The sequence below is a fragment of the Diadema antillarum genome, unplaced genomic scaffold (genome assembly GCF_040938485.1).
Source record: "Diadema antillarum isolate AM-2024a unplaced genomic scaffold, OU_Dant_1.0 seq00001621_RagTag, whole genome shotgun sequence".
Lineage (NCBI taxonomy): Eukaryota > Metazoa > Echinodermata > Echinoidea > Diadematoida > Diadematidae > Diadema > Diadema antillarum.
In genome coordinates this window covers 304,975-328,188 of record NW_027272332.1, presented here as the reverse complement: position 1 = coordinate 328,188, position 23,214 = coordinate 304,975, and the positions used below count along the sequence as shown (strand labels likewise).

The window sequence follows — 23,214 nt, the reverse complement described above, 5'->3', positions numbered from 1 at the left end:
CCTTAGATTTTCGGAAATACTTGGGAATGAAAATGATACCTGCCCTCAAGTAAAGATTTAAAAAATGACGATCATAGAGAATTTATATACAATGCACAGATACAGGCTGACGGTGCTGCAAATTTAATCGCCTTGACCTATGAGATGTAATTCATGACTTTGGGCATCTCAATTTTCATGATTTCATTTCAAAGCTGTATTCCTTAATATCGACAGTTCGAAAGCTAATTTACCAGCTTTGCCTGCATGCCTTGAACAGGGGTTCACGTGATAATAACATAATCATACTTCCATTGCTGAACGACAATCACATGCAAATCAATCTAATTGAGTCACTCCCTGCAGGTTCCAAACAGCCATGGATCACCTGGCGTTGTTTGAACAGATTAAGATCGCGCATGGGGAAGTGCAAGGCAAACATGCTGAAGTGGGGGTACACTGATAGCTCTGCAGAGTGTGAGTGTGGGCAGGGCAGCGAGACTATGCCTCATCTTCTCAGCTGCAATACAATGTTACAACCTTGTACCGAGAGGGACCTGGCAGTGGCGAATGACGTGGCTCTTGCATGCGCTAGACATTAGGAAATGGTTGTGTGATGACACGAGATGATGATGATGATTGCTGAATGTATCCTATTGCATAAATGGATGTTTCTTTCACGTGTTTTGTGTAATCTGGATCCCTGGGCTGTGTAACCTTCCTAAATAACTTCCGTAAATCAGAGGCTGATTCAATTGAACTATCCAGTTGCTTAGGCATGTTAGGAAAATGTTTTATCATCAGGTTGAACATAAATTCAGATACATTATGAAGCTTCAATATTTGACGGCTATTAATGCGCGTTATAAATCAAATAAGAAAGAGCTTTCAAAGAAATCTCAAAAATGATGCTCGTGCTCGATCAATATTATTTGTTGCAGACGCTTACCGCCAACAAATCCGGTTTCTTGGTCGGCAATTCCTTGACCATGGCTGACCTAGCGTTCTTTGATCCGGTCAGTTACTTCGACGACATACCCATTCTGACGGAGGTGCTGGCGGATTTTCCTCAGTGCAAAGTAAATACAACTAAGAATTGTAGACAATTATTCCTTTTATGACAAGCGTTTCAAAAGTCCTATGGTTTAGAGTATACGTATATAATACTCTCGTCTCTGGTTGTGTCGTGTTGCATAACAACTAGTTTTAACATACACACTGCAAAAAAGTCCGGTGTTAAATATAAAACACCGAGCTGGTGTTAAATTTCTGGTGTTCATATATCGTGTTAGATTAACACCTCCGGGTGTCATTTCAAAATACAAAATTGTTTTTTGAATAGTTTCTTACTTACTGTTCTTCTTGTAGATTTTGACCTTCAACCATGTTTGAGGACATTATCCTTGTCAAGCGTTTTATTTGTGTGATGATGGTCTCATGCATTTGTTGTATTTAGAGTTGCTCATTTTGTCTTTTGAATGGCAGGTGCGTGTCATTCTTAAGTTTGCATATGCATAAGATAACATCTGCTCGTTTTGATTTTGTATATTATCGTGGAATAAATCGTACGTAACATCGCTTATCGGTTTCAACTCTTAAAATCAAACAATACTTGAACTCCGTCCAATAGATTTTGTGTTACACTTATGCAGGTATGAAAAAGAAATACATGGACAAAATTAATCAATCTATCAATCAAATTCGATGGAGAGTTCTGAGACCATAACGCCATCATTTCTTTCGATTTTATACTATATACTAGTTGTTGTGACCGATTTTACTGCCTTGCTAAAACATATGAAACCGGAGAAATACAGATCTCATTTCGTGTCCGAATCACTCAAAAAAAAATTTTTTTCGCTCTGTTTTTTAATGATTATGTGATTGCTTGTATAAATGTGTTTCGTTCTGTGTTTGTTTTTTCTTCTAAATTCATTGTCCGTCGCTAAACACCCGCTGTCTATGTATTATTTACATCCATGGTTTAGGCATTCGTCGATCATATTTCCCAGCAGCCTGGTATCCGAGACTACCTCTCTAGCCCAAGACGCTTCCCATTGCCCGACGAGGAGTACGTGAGAGAAGTGCGCCGGAACATCCTTAACCAACCGTAGCGCGACTTTAACCTTTCCTGTCCCAACGAGTCTTGTGTGCACAAATCTCAGGCATAATGGATAGGAAATCAATATGGCATGCAAAGAGTTACTACTTTCGCCCACCTTTTTTTTTTTTTTTCGTATTGATTCAATCAGTATTCAGGGAATTGCCTAGGTATACATGCCATGCACACAAGTTTAGAACATTTACTCAGCAACAACATGTAGGCCTATACATTTACTCAGCAACAACATGTAGGCCTATACATGTAATAATCATCATTATTATTCTTGTTTTTACTATCATTATCTACGCCATACTACCGTCATTTTAATGTTTATCTTGCAATTGTGACAGACATCATTAGCTTAAAAGGACCAACCACGAAATAATTGTATTTCACCTTCGTCACATCTCGTATGGTATGTGGTTCGGTGTAATAATGTCACAGGTAAAAATGTCAGAGGTAAAAATGGCAGAGGTTGACATTTTTACCTCTGATTGACATTTTTACTTCAGACATTTTTACCTCTGGCATTTTTACCTCTGACATTTTTACTTCTTACATTTTTACCTCTTACATTTTTACCTTTTACATTTTTACCTCTGATATTTTTACCACTTACATTTTTACCTCTGATATTTTTACCTCTTACATTTTTACCTCTGATATTTTTACCTCTTACATTTTTACCTCTTACATTTTTACCTCTGACATTTTTACCTGGCACCTGGTATGTACAATGTATCTGGTTTTGTGCCTGTAGTGCTCTTCTGTATAAAGCTGAGATTATCGGCGATAGTTTTTGTTATCGACAACGCAAAGCGTTTGAACATTTTTTGGTAAATACGCTATATATGTTGGTAATAAAGAATCTTAAATTGAAGGAGTCAGGCTTAACCAGAGGATGAAGAAGAAGAAGAAGAAGAATATTTCAAGTGTTTTACGTAAGTGACCATAAAATGAACAAAGAAAAAATCAAGAAAAGAAAGCGAAAGTCAAGCTTCAAGTGCAAAAGTATTCTAAAAATTTTATCATGATACATGTATTATACAAAAAAAAAACAAGACTGTGCTATGCAATACTACAGGATTTGTTTGTTATTCTTTAACTTGTCTTCCATCTTTTCAATTTCATTTTGAGGTAGAATAGAAACTCTTTGATTTGAAGCCTATTCAGGTCAGAAAGCAGCGTTATTTTGGTTTGAGATATCAAAGTCCTATACAACTGCATCTAGTCTACATCACTACAATGTATTAATTTATACTGGTATAACATAGCCTTACATTGGTGACACTTGTAAGAAGATTAAAATTCTGTCTCCATCTGAAATTGGCGAATGTTTGAGTATGTTTTGATTTGTGTATATTTAATGACTCTACGCAGTTCTATCTTATTTTTTGCAAACACAATATACTCGGTTAAATTAACGGTAATCTCCAATAGAAATGATTATAGATCTACAGCAAAATTAGACCTGAATTTCACAAGATAAAGCTGCGGGAAAAAAATAAATATTTGCAAACACACACATAACTTACATACACATTCACACTCGCATTATTAATAGACCGGTATGTATCTTCACTGTGCAGACAAGAAAAACAAATAAATAGGACTTATGACACTGTTTAAAAGTGTGATTATAAATAATCTATTTAATATCAGCCTTTCTACACACTCTATAAATATGTATTTGGAGATAAAACATTGATCATACGGCTATTATAACTTATATTACTTCAACATCAAAATTTTACAACTTAAACAAGAAACACGAAACAATTTGTGAGCTGTTCATGTAGTCGATAATGAATCCCAGCTTTCTATGTTATCCAAACCAAGGAATGATATGGAAGATATCGGTGAATTTCTATAACACGTACAACTTCTAACAAATATGTGAAAATGGCACACCTGTCATACAATACAGAAATCACATAAAATGTGGCTAGTCATCCTCAGTTACAGTATACACGGGTATGTTCTCTAGAAGCAAAATCTGGGCAATGAACGACAAAATTTAACTTAATGACAGGATTTGAAATATCACAACACACAGTACAAACTGTACTTTACCCTGCTTCGATGCAAATGGCAAAGTCAAATCCTGAATCATCACAAATCGCAACTGACATAAAGCTACATCGGAAAGAAATACAAAATGTAATTCAATGTGAGTACTGATTGGAATTTTATGACTGATATTTCACTCTATTAAAGACTAAGAAATATACAATGTACAATGCATCTATATCTCATCATCTTGGAACCATATTCTCACTTACAGAGCTTCATCCCCATTCCCTCCCCCCCCCCCCCCCAAGTGTTGCCTACTTCCAAAGAAACAAAACCCATATACACGTTGTAGACCGATTCTGTGACGCGCTATGTGTATTTTTGGCATGGGCAGCACCATTACGCGGTGTCTTAGCTGACCCCCCCCCCCCCCCCACCCCCTTCCGCGCGCGGAATGAAAAACTGATGCATGATTGTTTTAGCCAATAGGCGTCTCGTACTAAGTGCACGAACGCTTGCTTAGTGCGCGAACCTTTGTTACAAGTGCGCGATAAACATGTTGCCCGGGGGTGGGGGAGAGGAGGGGGGGTCGGCTGGGACACCTCAAAAAAGAGCTCATGGCTGCGCCCAGTGCCACAAATTGTCTGCTGCCCTCAACGAACCCGAATCGGTCTATACAATTGGTAAGACAATAAGCTTGCTTTAACAGTCAGTTTGAACCCTTAGAAGTACATCGTAGTTGCATCCTTCCAATGAAATGATTCACCTTGCATACGATGTACCCACGTCCACAATACGCATAGGCATGTGATCCTGTTTTGTTTTTGTTTTGTTTTGTTTTCTGTCAGAGCACACTTGTGGCATAATAAAAAAAAAAATATTCTCAAGACATGGCAAGATGATGACGGTATTTTACAGGACAGCTCTCCAATATGGCCCTAACAGAGAGTCAATTTGCCTTCAAAGAATTATGGTTCCATACTGTGATGTACTAGGGTCACATTCACATAATTACTATTATGTCTGCATCTATATAGTATGCTTGTAAAGCGTCACTGCTCTCCTCTCCTCTTTGTTTTTATTTTCACACTTGCACAAAACATAATACTGTAAACATTTCAACAACAAAAAATGCCCCTTGTATTCCTTGTTACCCTCATTACAACATAGCAAGTGACACTATCTTAATATCAATGGGATTATGACCTATGCAACTTATTCAACCACTGCTAAAATTCTGCTCCAAATAAGATAGGTTAACAGGAAGGATTTTCTTTTTTAACAGGAAACATGCAGCATCAGTATAAAGTACATGTATACCCAAGTTTATTGTCTATTTGCACCATAAAGAGCTCACTGTTCACAATTTAACCGTAAAGCTGGCATATTACCTGGCAAGGAGTTGGTGGCATTGCATTCTATCACACATCATACAGCACATAACTATTGTGCAGTCAAAAGGATGAGTATGAAAGAGAGTGACCTTTGACCCTCAAAATGCTAAGAATACATCAGGTGCAGGGAAAATAGTGACACAATGGGGGCTCTGACAAAAAGCGTTATTATTCAATGAGAAATCGATGTTGATGACCTCATGAAAAAGAGGGAACTTTCTTGCTCTTGTACTGTTCTCAAGGTTTCGTGACGAGAAATACAGGTATAAACAGTGTGTCCCAGAAAAAAACAAAAAAACAAACTGAAAACATAATGGTAAAAGTCTGAAAAATTCAGTCTCCATTTGCATGTGAAAATGAACATTAGGTAGTGCCACTGTCCTTTGTTCTATTTCAGTCATGCATGAATTATGAACATTGAGTTGTACATCAAATGAAAGAAGAGAAGCATATCTTTGTATTGATGTGCAACTCATCAAGCAAATTTATGATTTTGATAGCAAAATGTTGCAATGAAACTCAGTTTCGTTTTTTCTGGGACATACCGTATACGTGTACAGTGTATATCCATTTCTAGAGGGCTTATGGCACCAATCTGAACTTGGCATACAGCACCAATCTGGCTCTGTGTCATATTAACAGCATACCCTCTAAGTACTCTTTTCAACACTTGGCCTTAGATGTCTCAAAATGATCAATCAAGAAGGTGGGATTTATGTGAGCTTCCTAATCCCTGATCCATTCAAATGGCCTCCATGTGGGACTACTTGTACAACAGTGGTTTACCCCCTGAGTTAGCCTTTTTCAAAGGCGGCTCGCAATGGACTCGCATATGGCGAGAGGAGCTCGCTCCTCTCGCAGCTCGCCAGTCGCACGCTGTGTGTGCGAGTCCATTGCTTTCTGTGTGCATGTGCTGAAATTATAGCGAGCTGCCTTTGAAAAAGACTACCCCTGAGTAGGATGTCGAACTTCAGATCTTGGTCAAGTTTGAGCATTCCTTCAGTACACAGAGTACAACTGCACATGTTTGTTGTTTTTTTTTTTTTCCTTAAATCAATGCATTCTACTCCTAACACAGTCCCCTGATAGACTAATATATGAGAAAAATCTAAACTTAAAACAACTTTAGCCATATAGTTGTAAAAGCAATACTAAATACATTCATGGTAGATTGGTACATGTAATATCAATACCGTAGAATTCCCGACACTGTGCATAACCATAATATGGACTGATCGTGGCTAGTTTGATATACAATCAAAATTAAAGTAGGGAATCACACAGTTTACACATTTAGTACTGGGTGCAATGATAGCAAAAGCATTTACTGCTTTCACACCACAAATCACACACACACACATACACATACAACACCCACTTAAAGAGATCTTGGAGAAAGTTGAACACCAACTTTTTATCAACTACTTACAAAGTACTTCCATGAGTACATGTACCCCGTTCCTCACTATGGTGTTTGCAAGTCTCAGGTTTGAATAACCTCAAGTGTGATAAAGTCAAACTCCAAACTGTCTGCGACACAAATTAAGGTCTGGATTTAATAGATTAATGTGTCTGCTGGGCAGACTCATAGAAGTGTTGCTAAATAAAGTTTCCACAGATGTGTGAATTTGCAGCATGGTCACAAGTCATACTCATAAGTTAAAATTAGTGATCACTTTAGCACACCCTGTTGCCTGTTTGCCATCAGACATTTGATAATGTGCCAAGAGAGAGCTCTGTCAATGTATTTTGACAAAGCTTAATCGAGTAAAGACAGGTTGGTATTACAGTAGCAACAATCAAGTGGTACCGGTAAGCAAAGGAAAACAAAAATTGACAACACTCTTCCATATAGTAGCAACAGTACAGACAGCAAGGTAGTAGACAGGAAAGCAGGATGATAGCTCCTTTAGTCATATGACAGCCAGTAACTTGTCTCCTCTCTATCTGAGACTCACTGTGGAAACTGTGACTAGTCTTGCTGCTCAGACCCACATCCAGGTTCACTCAGCACCACCGCGGTCAGGTTATGTTTGCAAGTCATTAGACCCCTACCTACCTTCTTTTCTTTTTCGTCCACCCAGCCACCCCTCTACTGCTGGTCCTATCACATCCATACTTTGAGCAACAATGTTGCCTAGAGTTTGAATCCCAGACCCATTAGCAACTAGTGGAGAATATCTTCATGGACGCTACTGTATGTTATACAAAAAATAGTACATTGTGTAAAAAAAAACGTAACCTGCTAATTTATCTCAAGCTGTATTGGCCCGAAACTTGTGGCATCAAGATTCTCACAAAGGCCTTAGATCTGAAATATATATCGTTACTTGTTCTAGTGCCTTCTTACCCACATACATGTATACCAGGCCTGTCTTTCTTCCAGTCTACGAACACATTTCTTCAGCATCACCACACATAACACAGTGGAACTAGTGGTAATCACAACAATGAACAAAATATTTAGTGCAGAATGTCATGAGTGCTTGTCACTAAAGCAAATGTACACACTTGATACATCTACCAACATTTTGTCAACAAGATCTACAACAGAAACCAAACAAAGACTGGTGGATTGAGTTGATCACTAAAAACATACTGATACTAGTAAACAAAACATTGTGTGCATTGCAGAGCTTCAAATCAATACAGGAGAAAATAATAACCATGTAAAATCTTTGTATCTTTGACAAAAGCATGAGATCTGATGATCTGTCTCTCTGTACTACATTTTTATATGAGAACAAATCTGATTTGATTGTGTAGGAGATGATCTGTTTAAGAAGACAAGTACCTGCTGCTCAACTTTGCCCTCTTTGATGCAATATTCCACATTAATCTTGTGCACTCAAAGGGGCGGCCACCTCCGGTATGTCTATCTACCTGCTCCATAAACACAGAATCTGCGACAAGACTTGGTTGCATTGCATGTTGCCACGACTCTCTCACCATAGTGGATGCTTCTTGAACATGCCTTGCCACTTGGAGGACTCGGCTTCGTGCATCCTCTGGTTCAGGAAGTTCATCTTCACATTGAGCTCCTCGACACCCTGTGTAAAATTTGGTAGACAGGCACATCTATAGCTTTACATATATCCAGTGAAATCTCGTTATAAAGAGGGTGGGTATTACAAAACCCTCCTTAACAAGGTGACTTTGCTGGTCTCAATTCTCTGTACAACGTACATGTATTCCTTTGCTTTAATACAATGATATAGTGAGGAGACTGATAAAAGAAGGCAATTGTCATGGTTTTTAGGTTCTTGTTATAATAAAGTTGCCCTTGTCAATATTCAGTACAGTACTTTCCATTATTCTTATGGACTAAGCTCATATGCAGTTTGTCGTAAATTTCTAAATCCCAAATTTCATGACATAATATGAATTCAAACTTTGTCATCCCTTATATTCTTCAATCATGAATAAAATGATACCACAAATTTTCTTTTACATGTATACACATATCATATATATGTGTATGTTTGTTAAACATCAAGGATGCACATGATTTTTTTTTCTTTTCTTTTGATTTGCACCTTGATGAGTGTGAAGATTAAACCAGTTGCAAATGTTAAAAAGGGTTCACATGTAATTTACATGTATCTTCCATCATGGAAACTTCAAAAACCGATTATGGGGATGTTGCTGTGAGTTAGATTCGTTCATTACTGAGCTCATCTTACAAAACAGATGCACACTGCACCACTGCACTGACTTCTCCACCTTGAAAGAGCCTCTTATAGTTTTAGCCGTATCTTCCTGAGGAAAACAAAATCCCTGTTTCTGTGGCTTTGGGGTTTGCAGTATATACATAAATAGAGAGCCAAAAGTTTCTGGTCTCCTGATTTGTAATTTTAACCATTACCTCCACAGCTCATCGCCAAACAACAGAAACCCTTTCCATGCTGGAGACTTTGGATAGTGTGAATAACACTATTTCTGTGTCAATCGGAACTCAAAGCACATAAAGGGTTAAGAAAAGCATCTTTAGGCTGACTGGAAAGTAGGCTGGACTTGCCATCCTCCTTCCCCTCACCTTGGTGATTTTAGCCTCCCTCGTTGTCTTCATCTCAGGGACTGCCTCCTCTAATTTGTCAATCTGGGGGAAAGAGAGTGAAAAACAAAATTACCAAAACATAATTAAATGCAACACTCCTCCTGCCCATATGGTGTTATTCTCATGTGTGAAAAGTTACAACGGTCTTATCTTAAAAAGAAACACAATTATAATCAAATGGATTCACACCTCTGCACACAAGTTATCTCATCTTGGCACAAATTTTTTGAGTACAGTTAACCCGTTGAGGACAAGCCGATTTTGCTACAGCCTACAACACTCATTTCCCACAGACCCCTGCCCGAGTATACTCAGGACTTGTCATTAACGGGTTAACAAGTCAGCTGCCTTGATAGCATTCCTTATCAAAGCAACGATATATCATATCACAGAAAATACATTATGCATACAAAGAAGAGAAACTGGATAACTGGGGATCATTTTTCCTCACAGTTCATACAGTTCTGGTATTATTGACAACATGAAGTCTACATGAATCTCAACAATGGGACTACAAAATTGTGAAACAATATATTTTCCAAATGTGATTCCAAGTACCGGTATGTATTTGTGGGCATATTATGCATATCATCCAATAAGCACATACAACTCACACTTTACTTACCCTTTTGACAATCTGTTGGAGGCGCTGCTTGATAATCTCATTGTACCCATTAATCTTAACTGTTCGCTTCAGTGGCTTGACTGGAAGGAAATACATAGAGAAATACATACGAAAGAGCATGAGTCAGAGATTGAACAATGCTGGCCTTTTGATTGTTGGCAAACTGAAGAAATATATAATCTAGTGCATTGTATACAGCTGTATTTCTGTTTGCAAACATATAAGAAATTGCCCACCTCTCAAAGAGTCAATTTCCCTTGACTGACTGGAGGTATGACTCTTTGATAAAGTGTAAATGTGCCATGTAAGTTTGCTCAAACAAGCACTGATAGATTTTGATTGATTTTTCTGTACACTTGATTTTGCATCTCAGTGACCTTTGGGGATACCATAGTTTTGTTTGCAGGAAAAAAAGAAATAAAGAAGGGCAATTTTATTTGCTAAAGGGGTTAAAAACAAGGATACATTTTCTTTTACAGTTACTCACTTTTTTTTTAGCATGCTTTAATTGAATTAGCTCGTTTCTTTCCCACAAAAGCCTTTGAAGAAGCAACTGAACCATCCTACAAAAGAAGAGAGAATGTAATACAAACACCAAAACTCCTACAACAAACAAACAATAACAAAAACAAACTTGTTGATATACTTACTGTTCTGGTAGCGTTTTGTCACCTCAAGTATGTATGGTCTGTGTGGAAAATATGTATTTTTGTAATTAAAACACACTTCAAAAGAAATGGAAATAACAATGAAACAACAGCAATGGCAATGATATTATTGTGAAGGTAAATTTGGAGAATGTATTGTTTGTGATCAATCCAAACATGAACAGAAAAGTCATCCATTGAATCAAGCTATACAGTTACTTAGTATATGATGATAGATTATTATTATTATTTGTTGTTTGTTTTGTTTTGTTTTTTTAGATGGAAAGTGGGAATAAAGGATATGAGAGCATTTAAACAAATGGATGGATAAATGAAAACCTCAACAAGTACATAATTAAGCGGCACTGTAATATATCAAAACGAAATGATACTTACTGGAATTTTGAGTTGGGTATGATGTGTATATTCATGGGAATCAATGATCCTCTGTTATTCCTCAGCTGTAAGAAAGAAAAATGATGATATGAAGAAATCATACTGTCAGTGGCAATGAAATAAACATACTTGTATGTATGTACACGACGTCAATATGGTACAATATACGCAATAGATCTTCATCTGTCTCTGCAATCTATACAGACAAATTTGTATGATAGTGGCGAGTACCCTTTTCTTAAGACCGAGACTGGCTACCTAGAATAATAACAGTTACCAAATGCATTGTTGTTATCATCATTGTCAAATATGAGATGGTATTTCAAAAGATGACACATGTAGGTCCATCATATGTGGCCCCAATTTTCTTCCCTCAATGCAGTTTAAACACCTTGACAAGAATATTTCATTGTTTATCCCTCTACTCACCGAGCATATTATACATAACTTTTGATGACATGATATAGGGGAAACATGGAGTAACTGATGAATTTCAACAGAGACTCATAAGGAGAGTAGAAATAAAAAGAAGATAGAGTCATGACAATGGTCTACCTTCAGCACCAAGTTCTCATCCTGCAGGGCCAGGCTGCTCCTGAATATTTCTTGGACTTCAGCTGTCGAGCTGTCCTGGGGCAGGATGACACATCGCGGAACAGACTTGGATGCATCTGCTGCAGTGTCCGCTGTGGGAATCAGATACACAAGAGAAACAAACACAAAAACAAAAAAAATCAATTCATTGAGGTCACAGAGGCAATGACATTTGTTGTGTGTCTGTAAAATGTATGCATTGACTGCTGTATCTCTGAAGTTTTACCCTATGTAGGATTATAATATAACTTTATGTGTGTGTGTTTAAAAAAAAAGAATGCAATTCTTTTTACTTTTCATTATTAAAGCAAATGACAATGAACACTCACTCTATATGGTGATTGTGGCAATTTGTGGTGTAATGTAAAATAGAATATCCATGTTTCACTGTTGCAGCAATGATCAGTGCTCAAGATCTTCATGTAGTCAAGCTTTATAGAGGGTGAATTAGTCATCAGAAATCACGTAACATGCTGTGCACAAACAAACAATGGGTATAAAATTAGTCTATTTCATTTCTAGATCTAGAGCCTATAGATCTAGAGAGAAGGCAATCAAAATGTGATACTTTCACACTATTTCCACTGATTTCTCCCTTATGAGAGAGATAGCTCACAAGACTTTTTAAACATGAAATTAGGTTCCCTTCGACTCATAACCGCACATTCTATTTCTAGAAAACGTTAGATCTATTTCAATTCTACTAAATCTGGATTGTCTGATCAAGATGCATTTACTTTTATTTTAATTCAAGGTTAGTTGTGGTGTTGGTAGATCTTTCTACCATTACAACTAGAAATTAGAATGGGTAAGGCGTTCTAGCTATGGTTACAATTCATATAGACCTAGTGGTCTAAGTAAAAATGTATTTCCAAAATTCTGATGTTACAAATTCTGATGTTTACGCAAATTACGCAATTCATACATGGGCACAATAAACTAACGCCGTTTCAAGTACACGGGACAACGAAATTCGGAGAGGCATCCATAGTGTTGTTGATGTATTGCTACGGAACTTACGAACGGCCATACTAAACTGTTACACTGCACTGAAGTTTCATACTGAATGAAGAATGTCCTAACTCATCAATAGATAGTTGGAACGATATAAAAACTTACAAGTTAGATCACGACGGTATATTATGACCCATACTCTATTGAGCGAAGATGACATTTTGAAGTCGTGGGGTCGCCGGGTTGTCACAGCACTGCATGCACTATATATGCACTACACACATACACAACTACCTATAGTATACAGTCTGTGGATCTCGCACACAAAACAGCTGCGCAAAACAATGCGAGATATCCAAAGAGGATACATGTAGAACCTCTTTGGAGATATCCCACTTACAGCGTGTGCTTCCACACTAAACTCTGTGTATTTATCATCGATGGTAAATCCTCGGTAGCTTGAACACCTTTTGGCCGGGGGGGGGGGGGGGGGGGGGGGGGGGGGGGAGGGGGCCGGGGGGGGGGCATACACATTGTATAAATATATCAACAACATAACACACGTACAAAAGGACATATCAAAATGTCGATGTAAGCATAGGCCTAAACAAAGCAAAGACTCAAGGGGGGTATTGGTAAAAACGCCTGTGCATTGAGAGCAGTTCAGCGTACATAATATCGAAAATAAGAGTAAAATAAATAAAAAATATCAAGTCAAACATTCAATATAATGTTGATTAAAGAGAGCACGTATATTTCAATATAGAGTATACATCATTTGGGTAAGAAATACTCTACTATATAAACAATAGTGTGGGATAATAGATTTACTCTTACGGTCTTTCACTGTGTAGGAAGTAAAGTAAAAAAAAATAAGATAACTAAAGTAAAAAGACATATAGATAAATTGCATTATACAATATAGTACAATATAGTACAGAAAGAAAAAGAAAAGAATACAAGGTATACAGTATTAAGGCAAGACTTCAAACACAGTATTAACAACATATACGTAATGAACTTATGGTTACTTTTATAATCTTGCGAAAGTCCTGAGCTAATAGATATACGGAGGGTTTGGAGAGAAAGTTGGGGAGGAGTATAGCGAACGGGGCAGGGTGGGGGGGGGGATCTAGGCTGGCTTTGAGGATCTAAACTTAGCAATAATACCACCAATCAGTTTACAAAGCTTCAGCAATATACCTGTATTTTCACTATTAAACAACTTTTTCATTTTAAAAGTACTTTAATATCAATAGTAATATTTAGGTAACATATAGCCTGTCTCTGAGTGCTGAAGAAGTTACATTCGAACAGGATGTGAAATTTGTCACCAATCTTTTTTGATTGCACAGCGGTTCTCTGTTGATCCTTGGTATTTTGTTGCCAAAAGAAACCCAATTTCCGCCAAAAGCGTATAACTTATCCCACACACCCATTGGTATCACCGTGCCGAAGCGAGTCGATGACGAAAAAAAAGAAGAAAAGAAAAGAAAGAAAAGAGCGTTATGTCTGCGTGTTATGTAAGATAAAATAGCCAACCTCGCATTCTCATCGAGGCGACGGAACAAGACGTTTTTTGATTAATTTTCAATACTCTCACCTAGAGTGATACTTAGGGCGTGGTGAGCTGCACTCTATGATTTCATTCATTACATTTCATTTATTTGTTTGTGCGTTCCACATTCAAGACAAAAGCAGCACAAAGTAACAAAATGATGACATAAACACTCAGATATTTGATTTAATGCAACATCATCACCAAGAAAGCAAAGCAAACAGCAAGCTTTTACGAAATAAAATTCCATTGACTTGAGAAAGTAGAACAACTTAAAGCCTAATAAACTGCAATTCTTGTTGGGAATGTGGATAGGGTTAGGGAATGTAGGGAATGTGCGGGGGATGTGGAATCCCATTTACATAGTTTATGCCCTATACGCAAGAATAGTAAAGGACAAAGAGAAAAATGCGCGAAAAAACAACAACAACCAAGAAAATATCCGAAATGAAAGAGTAATATACTGATGGTTACGTATGAGTTTGCATAAGGGTGAAGTACAGGTAAGTATAGCCTATTGTAATGTAAATCTATTTTGCTGTATATACAACTCACAACTTGTTTGTCTACTCTGCTTTTTTTATATTGTCTGACCTTGCATTGATTTGCATTAGATTTCTTTTCAGCACAGCCATGCAGTCTGATTGCTGGCGATAATTCAGTTATGTTAATGATATTAAGTTGTCACCTCATCACCATTTCAATTCAATTCAATTCAAAGGTTTTTATTTTCACTTCTTTCAACAGAATGTACAAAAAGTATAAATTCGACATGCGTTTGAAGGAATGATACACAGACAGCAAAAAATAACCATTACTTCAGATATCTTTCAGCTTGTTCAGTTTTGTCACCTTCACTCATTCTCTGTTCAGGTGTGTTCATTCATTCCATCCCACACTTGATTCCTTTTATTGAGCCCAGACATCTCCCATTCTAGTGATCCTCTCCAGCTATCACATTATCTCATGCTCTTCTTTACCTATTGGTTAATTTACTGAATTATATACTCTCCATTCCATTAGGGTACCCAATTGAATTCCTTTTATTCTGTTGGTTCTTGTAGATAATTTGAATATATGGAAATATTGTTTACGTAAATCACGATCTTTTGGAAGTTTTTTTAAGAGCAATAGCCTCAGAATAAAATCAGAGCACTATCATCCTTCCTGATCAGTTCGTCTTTTATTGCGTCTTCCCTATAAGTTCTCGCAATATTAAGTTATCTCCCTTTTTCAAATAGACTTGAATTCAGAGGATCGTGTACATTTCTTAAGTTTACAACATTAAATATAATGGAATAGTTTTGGTAGAATCCGGGGATTCAGGTTTTTGCTTCTACGAGATGATTAAAAACCACTTATATGAAATATCAAAGAGCATAATACAACTCTTAAAGAAATTCAGTTTGTTTAATTTTTCTTTTAGTTTTGAAATGGTTGAGACATTAAAAAAAACCACCCCAAAGTAACGCAAAGTGATCCTAATAAACGGTGGGACCAACCTTTTATTAGAACACCATGTTTCTGGATATCTCAGCAATTTCAGAATCGATTTTTGTCAAATAAACTTTGAATTCCTCTTAGAATTGTATGCTCTCTATTTCATATAAGAAGTTTCTATCATGTAAAAAGTTAGAGCCAGAATACTCATCTCAACCAGAACTATAACATCATTTTAATGTCGACACGCTGCACTGGCATAAATCTAGAATACACTATGCTTCTCGCATTTGGTATACGTGCAGGTGAGGTCATCTTCAATCCGACATCCCGTTTGATATAAAACTATAGGAAGACACACAAAAGGGAAATGGCTTTGTCTAGTATAATCATCTTGGTACTTGTTCATTTTTCTTTCTCTTTTTTTTTCAGCTTACATATTTTGAAAGTTAATATGAGAGGAACAATCCTTTAATATTTGCCTCATGGCAGTTTTTGTTTTTGTTTTTTTCGGGGAGAATGCTACTATTTTGGGTTTGTGTGTGTGTGTTTTTTTTTCCTATCTTTCATTCTTTCATTCTTTCTTTCTTTCCTTTTTTTATTTTTTAGCAAACGCAGATCTCCATGCATGCCATGGGGAGGAAATGAAAAAAATCACTCTATCTTTTAAAGTACGAGTGTAATATTCTGGATACTATTTTCAAGAAACCATGAAGCAAGAACATTTGGTACTAGATTATTCCATATATAATGATACATGAAGATTGCAATAAAAGGAATACAAAAGTCAGAAACATTTTAGTGGCAATATTGCGAAACACATTGATCGGTATGATTACGTATCATATACAGATGCTGTCATCCGTATAAGATAGAACACGTTTTTGAACAAGCAATAAGCAGGAGTAAGGCTAATGGATCTTGTTATACTGAGTCTCATTTAATAATCTTTCTTTGTACATGTATATCTATAAACGTTGCCAGATAATCAAGTGTTTATATTTTCCGGATGCCTCTGATGTAATTTGCTTGAGCAGCATGATCAAAATCAAAAACTTACCGCCCTTTTGAGTGAAAGATATGTCATGAGCGAGCATATTAATCCGGTGAAATGAGTATTTTGAACTCATCGAACAAAATCGATTCTCTATACTGTAGGAGTCTATAGTAATTGGACTGGGAAATCATAATGAAAAATCACATTTTAAGGTATAGTATACTCTGGAAATCTAAGTCATTAAGCCATACTTTAAAAAAAAAAATATATATATATACGGCTTCTTGTACGTTACTTAGTCTCTGGGTTTGCTATGAATGACATAAATGGTGATGTGATAATTGCTAAAGTAAGCTGAAAAATGAGTGACTGGCTTAAGCAAATTGTGTTGCTATGTTGTTAAGAGTAAAATTACATAAAATTGTGATACATTATGTAGAATTTTCATTGATTCATTAGGCATTGTTTGGCCAGAGTATATATTTGTCAAAAATCTAACATAAAAATCAAAAGTAAAGGCGCCCCAACACGTTAGAAAACATTCACAAATCAAGATGCTTGAAAGTGATAGTCCGACTTCAAATTTCTATCATAATAGTTATTGAGTGAATGCATCACATTATTATTATTGACAACATGACATACTGGCACTCGAAAACATGACATTATTATTGGTTAACTGAGCTCAACTCATCTAGATGATTGGACCGGAAGAGTAGAACCATCTTTGGTTATAGACTTAAAATAGTATCATGAATGCGACTCGGCTTACCTCGCCATTAGCGTTTTTAGCGGGAATATTGATTCGTCGAAACGTGTTGTGGAAGTGAGTCTACTGGTGGCGGCTCGGCACGCTTTGTCCAACACTCCACCGTCCCTTTGTCCTGGGCCTAGGAGACCATCGCCTAGCAACGCGTCACGCGCTAGGTGCATTGACCCCCGTACAGCACGCACGTCACAATCAAAGGCAGCCCGTGGTAGTAACTGCGATTCCCTCACGCGTAAACACGGTGTAAACAAGTTGCCGAGATTCTGTGTACCCTGTCCTAGCGATTTGACTTGGAATATTTCCTCATGCATGGAATACCGTCGGTGACCCATACGGATATACATCTAGTAACATAACTCAAGATTAATGTTACGATAAGATTATCATTTGTTTGTGGAAACCGTTTTACCGGTACATATTCATCGCGATAACACTTCAGCAGAACTAACCCGAGGAGCGATTCAACGGTCAAGCAAGAGGCCGCGGCTATCCGCCCAGCCCACCGACAGGTGCGCCTGTTTGGAGGTCAGGGGACTGTACTGGCCACTATGCAGTAGTGCTTTTTTACTTTTTGTCGTCAATACACCCTGATTTAAGAAACTATGGCGCTACATGTCACTACGGAAATAGGAAAACCTGGCAGGAAAGGTAAGTTAAATTATCATTTTCTCTTCCGACTTTAGCAGATGTCAGTGATGATTTGAATTTTTAACGTGATTTTTTTTTTTCATCTGTTCATATTTGTATTCAAAGTGAAAATCTTTTTGCTATATTCCATTTATTACTGCATCAAAGTTTATGTTCAAAATTCACGCAATGGGCTAGCTAGCTCTGCTTCGGTGATCCTCCGCTAATTGAACATCTAATCATGATGATAAAAGCAAAAGTTATGATACAAGGTGATAGGTGTTACAAGAATATTAATGATAGAGATCTATTTTCAGCTAATTAATAGTCTTATTGGGCCATTAGTTTTGCTCTTCACACCCATTTCATTTTCACATTCGATATTCATTAATTATGCATTAATTATGCACTAATGCATGCTCAACAGACTATGAAATAACTACCTGCTCTTACTATACATTGTAGATCTACATTTTCATTTTGTCCAGGTATTCTGTATTTATAGTAAGATTAGTAAGATATGTATGGGTATAAACTTGGTAGAACATGTACTGTGAAAAAAAAAATCTAAATGATGCAAAATCATATTGATTGGATATTTTACAGAACGAGAGAGGAGGCATTATGGCGAGAGGCGGGGCTACGAGGAAGAGCTGAAAAGGGGGCGGAGATTCATCGACCCCGGACATGGCGACCAACCTGACTGGCATCCCCATGTAGTGAAGAGAAACGTCGAGTACACAGAGTAAGTTAAACTTCCTGATAAGGATGTGTGTTCAGTAAAGTCAATCTGTAATATCTCTTCAGTCAATCTGATATGATTTGCTAATTGCATTCCTACATCTACATGTAGTAATCAAGTATTAAGATTGTGAAGAGTTTGGATGAAAGCATTAAGAGAGTTATGTAAACATTGTACAACATATGTAACTGTTTGCAATGTCAAGTATTTCATGTTATTTTTCTCTTACAATGTACTCATTAACATGTATTGCTTTCTGTAATCACTGTTTCTTTTCACAAACTAGTCAAAGTTATGATACATACGCAGTGTAATATGTCCTGATGGCATAAAAGCATCAATCACTTTTTTCTCCTGAATGTCCATTGTAGTCTTATATGATGACTTTGGTCATACTATTACTGCTGGTATATACTGTAGCTTTCAAATATATCTTAATTTCAGTAACCAAAATATAGCTTTTCTACCACAAAACAACTTTAGGCCACTTTCTTTCATTTTGATTATTTCCTTCATTGTAAATTATTTGTCAATCTATCTGTTGTAAATATACAATGTATATATTCCTGCCTTGATGACAGTGTGTCCCATATTTCTTTTTAGCCACAAATTGAAAAGTTTAATGAGCATGTTCTGAATATACCAGTATTGTTTCTCCTATATATTTCTTTTTCTATGGACTTATTTGTGTCTTCCACTGCAATGCGTTGATGAAATGGTGTTTTGATTTATCTCATGCAGTTATGGTCTGGACTGGTCCTCTAGAGCAAGATTTATTCCTCCCCCAAAGCATTACACTGGAGAGTATCCAGAGGAAACAACGCTGCCAAAGTTGCGAACTTATCCTGGTGAGTTTATAGCTTTCTGTCAGTCATATATGTACATATTTTTAATTCTGTAACACTAAATATTTGTAGATGTTGATTCCTAAACTGTATTGCTGTTGTTTATTTAATATGATGTATGAAACATAATTTTGATATACTGATTTCTGAACTGTATAGCTGCTGTTTATATCCAACGTACATGTATGAAACATAACTTTGATATACCTCTGAATTTTATCTTTATCTTTTTTTATAATTTCATTATACTAGTATACACATCATCATCTCTTATCTTGTGCAATATACAAGCATATTCGAAGTTTTAAAATCAATATTAACCATCTTCTTTCAAAACATTTATTTCTTCTTGCTTAAACAGAAGGTTCAAAATTCCTTGTAATTTGATTGTTTTCTATCTCATTTTTTTTTCAGACAAAAATGCCATGATAACATCAAGTGCTGAGTGGACGGCTTACCCCGAAGGTTTTCACATCGGCAAGAAATGCAACTTTTTAAAGACAGGCCAGCTGCAGCATCTGGCTACCATTACGTCATCTAATGAGGTCACACACACCATGATGCTTGGAAAGAACAGAAAATGTAAGATAATTTTATAATATATAGTTCATGCTCTTGATGTACAGAGAAACTAAACTCCTCTTGTATGCTGTGTGTATCTTTAAGCATGCAAGATCTTGATGTGCTTATTTGATTTCTAAAAGCCTTTACATGTTTGTTATATGTTCCCAGGTTGAAAAACCCAAGTACTGTATAGAAACTGCAGGCTCTTAGTCAAATGGAAACCAATAAGTCTATTGTTTTCAATGTAGAAATTTGTGTGATATGGGAGACCCATAGAATATCTATAGGAGTCTAGACTGTGACCTTCAATATTCTTTCTATTCTTAGGATAGAAATTGGATCGGTAGGTGCCTTCACATACATAGTCTTCCGTATTACACATATTGTTGTGCTATAGTGCAAACTACAGTATTCATGCTTGTACAAGTACATACTGCTGGGCATGATAGAATCTCCTGTTATCATTCTTTGCTGCACATATTGTTCCCCTTTTATGCTCTTCAAACAGTTTGATGGTTAAATTACATGCCCAGTGCAAAGTCCACTAGCAACACATATGCATCAAAGGCATGTCTGTCAGAGGAAAACACGGAAGATGAATAGCATCTATGATAGCAACACATAAAAACTCCAGAAGAATAAAATTTGGACCATGAGCATACCGGTAATAGACCTCGCTTGAAGAAGTTCTTCTCAACAATGTTGTAGTAATAAATGATTGGGTTGAAATATATTCAGCATTTTCCTTATTAAGTAAAACAGAATGCCATGTGATGTAAACAGTGCATCTACCCGACATTATGTAAATGTGTGTGTGTATTATATTATGATTATGTATTAATGCGCATAAAAATAATATGTATTTTTTTTTTTTTTGGTATACAGTGAACAGTACGTGGGAGAGGCGTGGGGAGATTCCAGCAGCGGCAGGAGGCGACAAGTCGTACCAAGCTCCCGAATATTCAACAAACTTTCACCATTATGGGTCTGCACGACCTGTCGTTAATTTTGGGTAAGAACTTGTATTACTTTCTTATGCTTTTCTTTTCTCTTTTTTCAGTCATTTTGTTGGAACAGATGCAAGAATATATTAGCTTTTATAAAGGCAAATTTAAGGAGGAACATACAGGAGTGAATTCATGATTGATTACTCCACAAATATAAAAGTACTTGTGTGTATTTACTAAGTGGTACAAAATACCTTTATTTGACTTGCTAGTATATGATTAGAGGCTTGCAACATTATGAATTGTAAATAACATTGTTTTGATGGCTAGCTCGATTACTGGTAGTATGATAAATCACCATATAAACGATATGCATAGGCACAGTGTAGCGGTATTTACAAGTATTGATCACATTAGTAGCATTTCATCTTCACAAAAACTAAGTATGCCATATTTGTAGATCATGTGTTTTTGTTGTAAAGTACAATTAATTTATGCACGATATATATTCCTTTGTAACACATTAACCTGCTGCTAAATTATCATCTCAAATGTCACATCAATGGTGATATTGCTATGCTTGCTTTATCACTTGAAGTCAAAGTAGACTTTGAAAATAGTTGTTAAATTTGTTGGATCTTTAAACTTGTCTTATGTGTATATGAAGATGTATAGACAGATAAGATAGATAATATATATTGGTAGATAAATGTCTTGATAGGTACAAACGTAATGACAGGTGGTATCATGAGCTTCTTTATACTTTCTCATTACACAGCGGAACTGTCAAATTAAAAGCGGATACATTTGTACCCTTGCAAGAACTCCCTGCTGAAAGCTGGTAAGTGTAGATATTTCACACTTTTAAAAAAATCAATATATGGCAAACTAACCCCATGTTCACATGTACAAAAGTACTGAAAAGACAATAAGGTCATTTAATTTCTTGTAGCCATTTCTCACATTGGAAATGTGTACCTGACATGTTACACCGTATGTGATCACCCTGAGATTTACAATCGTAGTCTGTTCCTGACATAATAATTCTCCCTTACTTAACCCAGAGACTCCAACCCCAAGCACCTTCTGATCTGGAGATTCTCCCGCCTGAAACCCCTAGCAAACGGAAGACTCCAACTTGCGCATATCACGAGCGCAAAGTCCCTTGTGGTCTAGGGTTCTGGATGTTCTCTCGTGCTATTTAAGGCTTATTTTTCAACATATAATGAAATTAAGTAAGAAATCATTTCAAACGGGAGAAATTTGATCTCATGCGGGAGAACGGGAGATTCTGCAAAAATGGGCTTTCGGCGGGAGATCTCCCGTCAAAAGCGGGAGAGTTGGAGTCTCTGTTAACCTTTTGCATGCTTTGAGTGCCAATTGGCACAGAAAACCTTATAGCGTGGTTTACACTGTCCAAATTCCCTGGCACAGAAAGGGTTAACCACTAAAGCAGTAACGTGGAAGTACTTCCAGTCAGTGCAAAATGAATAAAATGAAGTATTAACATTTTAAAAGCGCCACTGGATTGCTCCACTGCAGGATATTAAATCAGCTTCAGTTTCAATTTCTTTAAGCCTCTTGAGACCACCAACTAAAAACCTTATTGAAATTACATATAATTATGTAGCCAACTGGAGGAAAATTTATCTGCATCATGAGTGATGCAGTGCAATAGCATGGATGAAACTATCAAGCACCTCAATTCTATCTTGTAAGAATATGAAAGTTCATGACTGATGAGCTCATTATTGTTGATGTTACCCTCATGATTTTCTTCTCCTTTTTTTTTCTTTTAGTGAGCCCTTTAGGATGAAAGAGAGGAGGAGGAAATACGTCGCTGAAGTGGATTCCGTCATCGCCCTCAACGACTGGACTCCTGCCACGCCCCTTGCCGCAACATCATTCTGAAACTGGAAGGATCCGACGGAGAATGAGTGGTCCGCTGTGGGAAGAACCATG

General features: G+C 36.8%; 2 protein-coding genes across 2 annotated transcripts; one reads left to right on the top strand and one right to left on the bottom strand.

Moving 5' to 3' along the window:
- Positions 1-6,949: 6,949 nt before the first annotated feature.
- LOC139711187 (uncharacterized) lies at positions 6,950-13,000 on the bottom strand. The gene is made up of 7 exons (XM_071623103.1): positions 12,929-13,000; positions 11,771-11,901; positions 11,216-11,280; positions 10,823-10,860; positions 10,173-10,252; positions 9,527-9,589; positions 6,950-8,540 (listed from the first exon to the last, which is right to left on the bottom strand). The coding sequence occupies exons 1-7, from the start codon at positions 12,981-12,983 to the stop codon at positions 8,436-8,438; spliced, it is 537 nt and encodes a 178-aa protein (XP_071479204.1). The 5' UTR covers positions 12,984-13,000; the 3' UTR covers positions 6,950-8,435.
- Positions 13,001-17,821: 4,821 nt separating this feature from the next.
- LOC139711182 (spermatogenesis-associated serine-rich protein 1-like) lies at positions 17,822-23,163 on the top strand. Its single transcript, XM_071623097.1, has 7 exons — positions 17,822-18,175; positions 18,761-18,899; positions 19,638-19,744; positions 20,156-20,323; positions 21,191-21,317; positions 22,031-22,093; positions 23,052-23,163. The coding sequence occupies exons 1-7, from the start codon at positions 18,130-18,132 to the stop codon at positions 23,161-23,163; spliced, it is 762 nt and encodes a 253-aa protein (XP_071479198.1). The 5' UTR covers positions 17,822-18,129.
- The last annotated feature ends 51 nt before the right edge of the window (positions 23,164-23,214 follow it).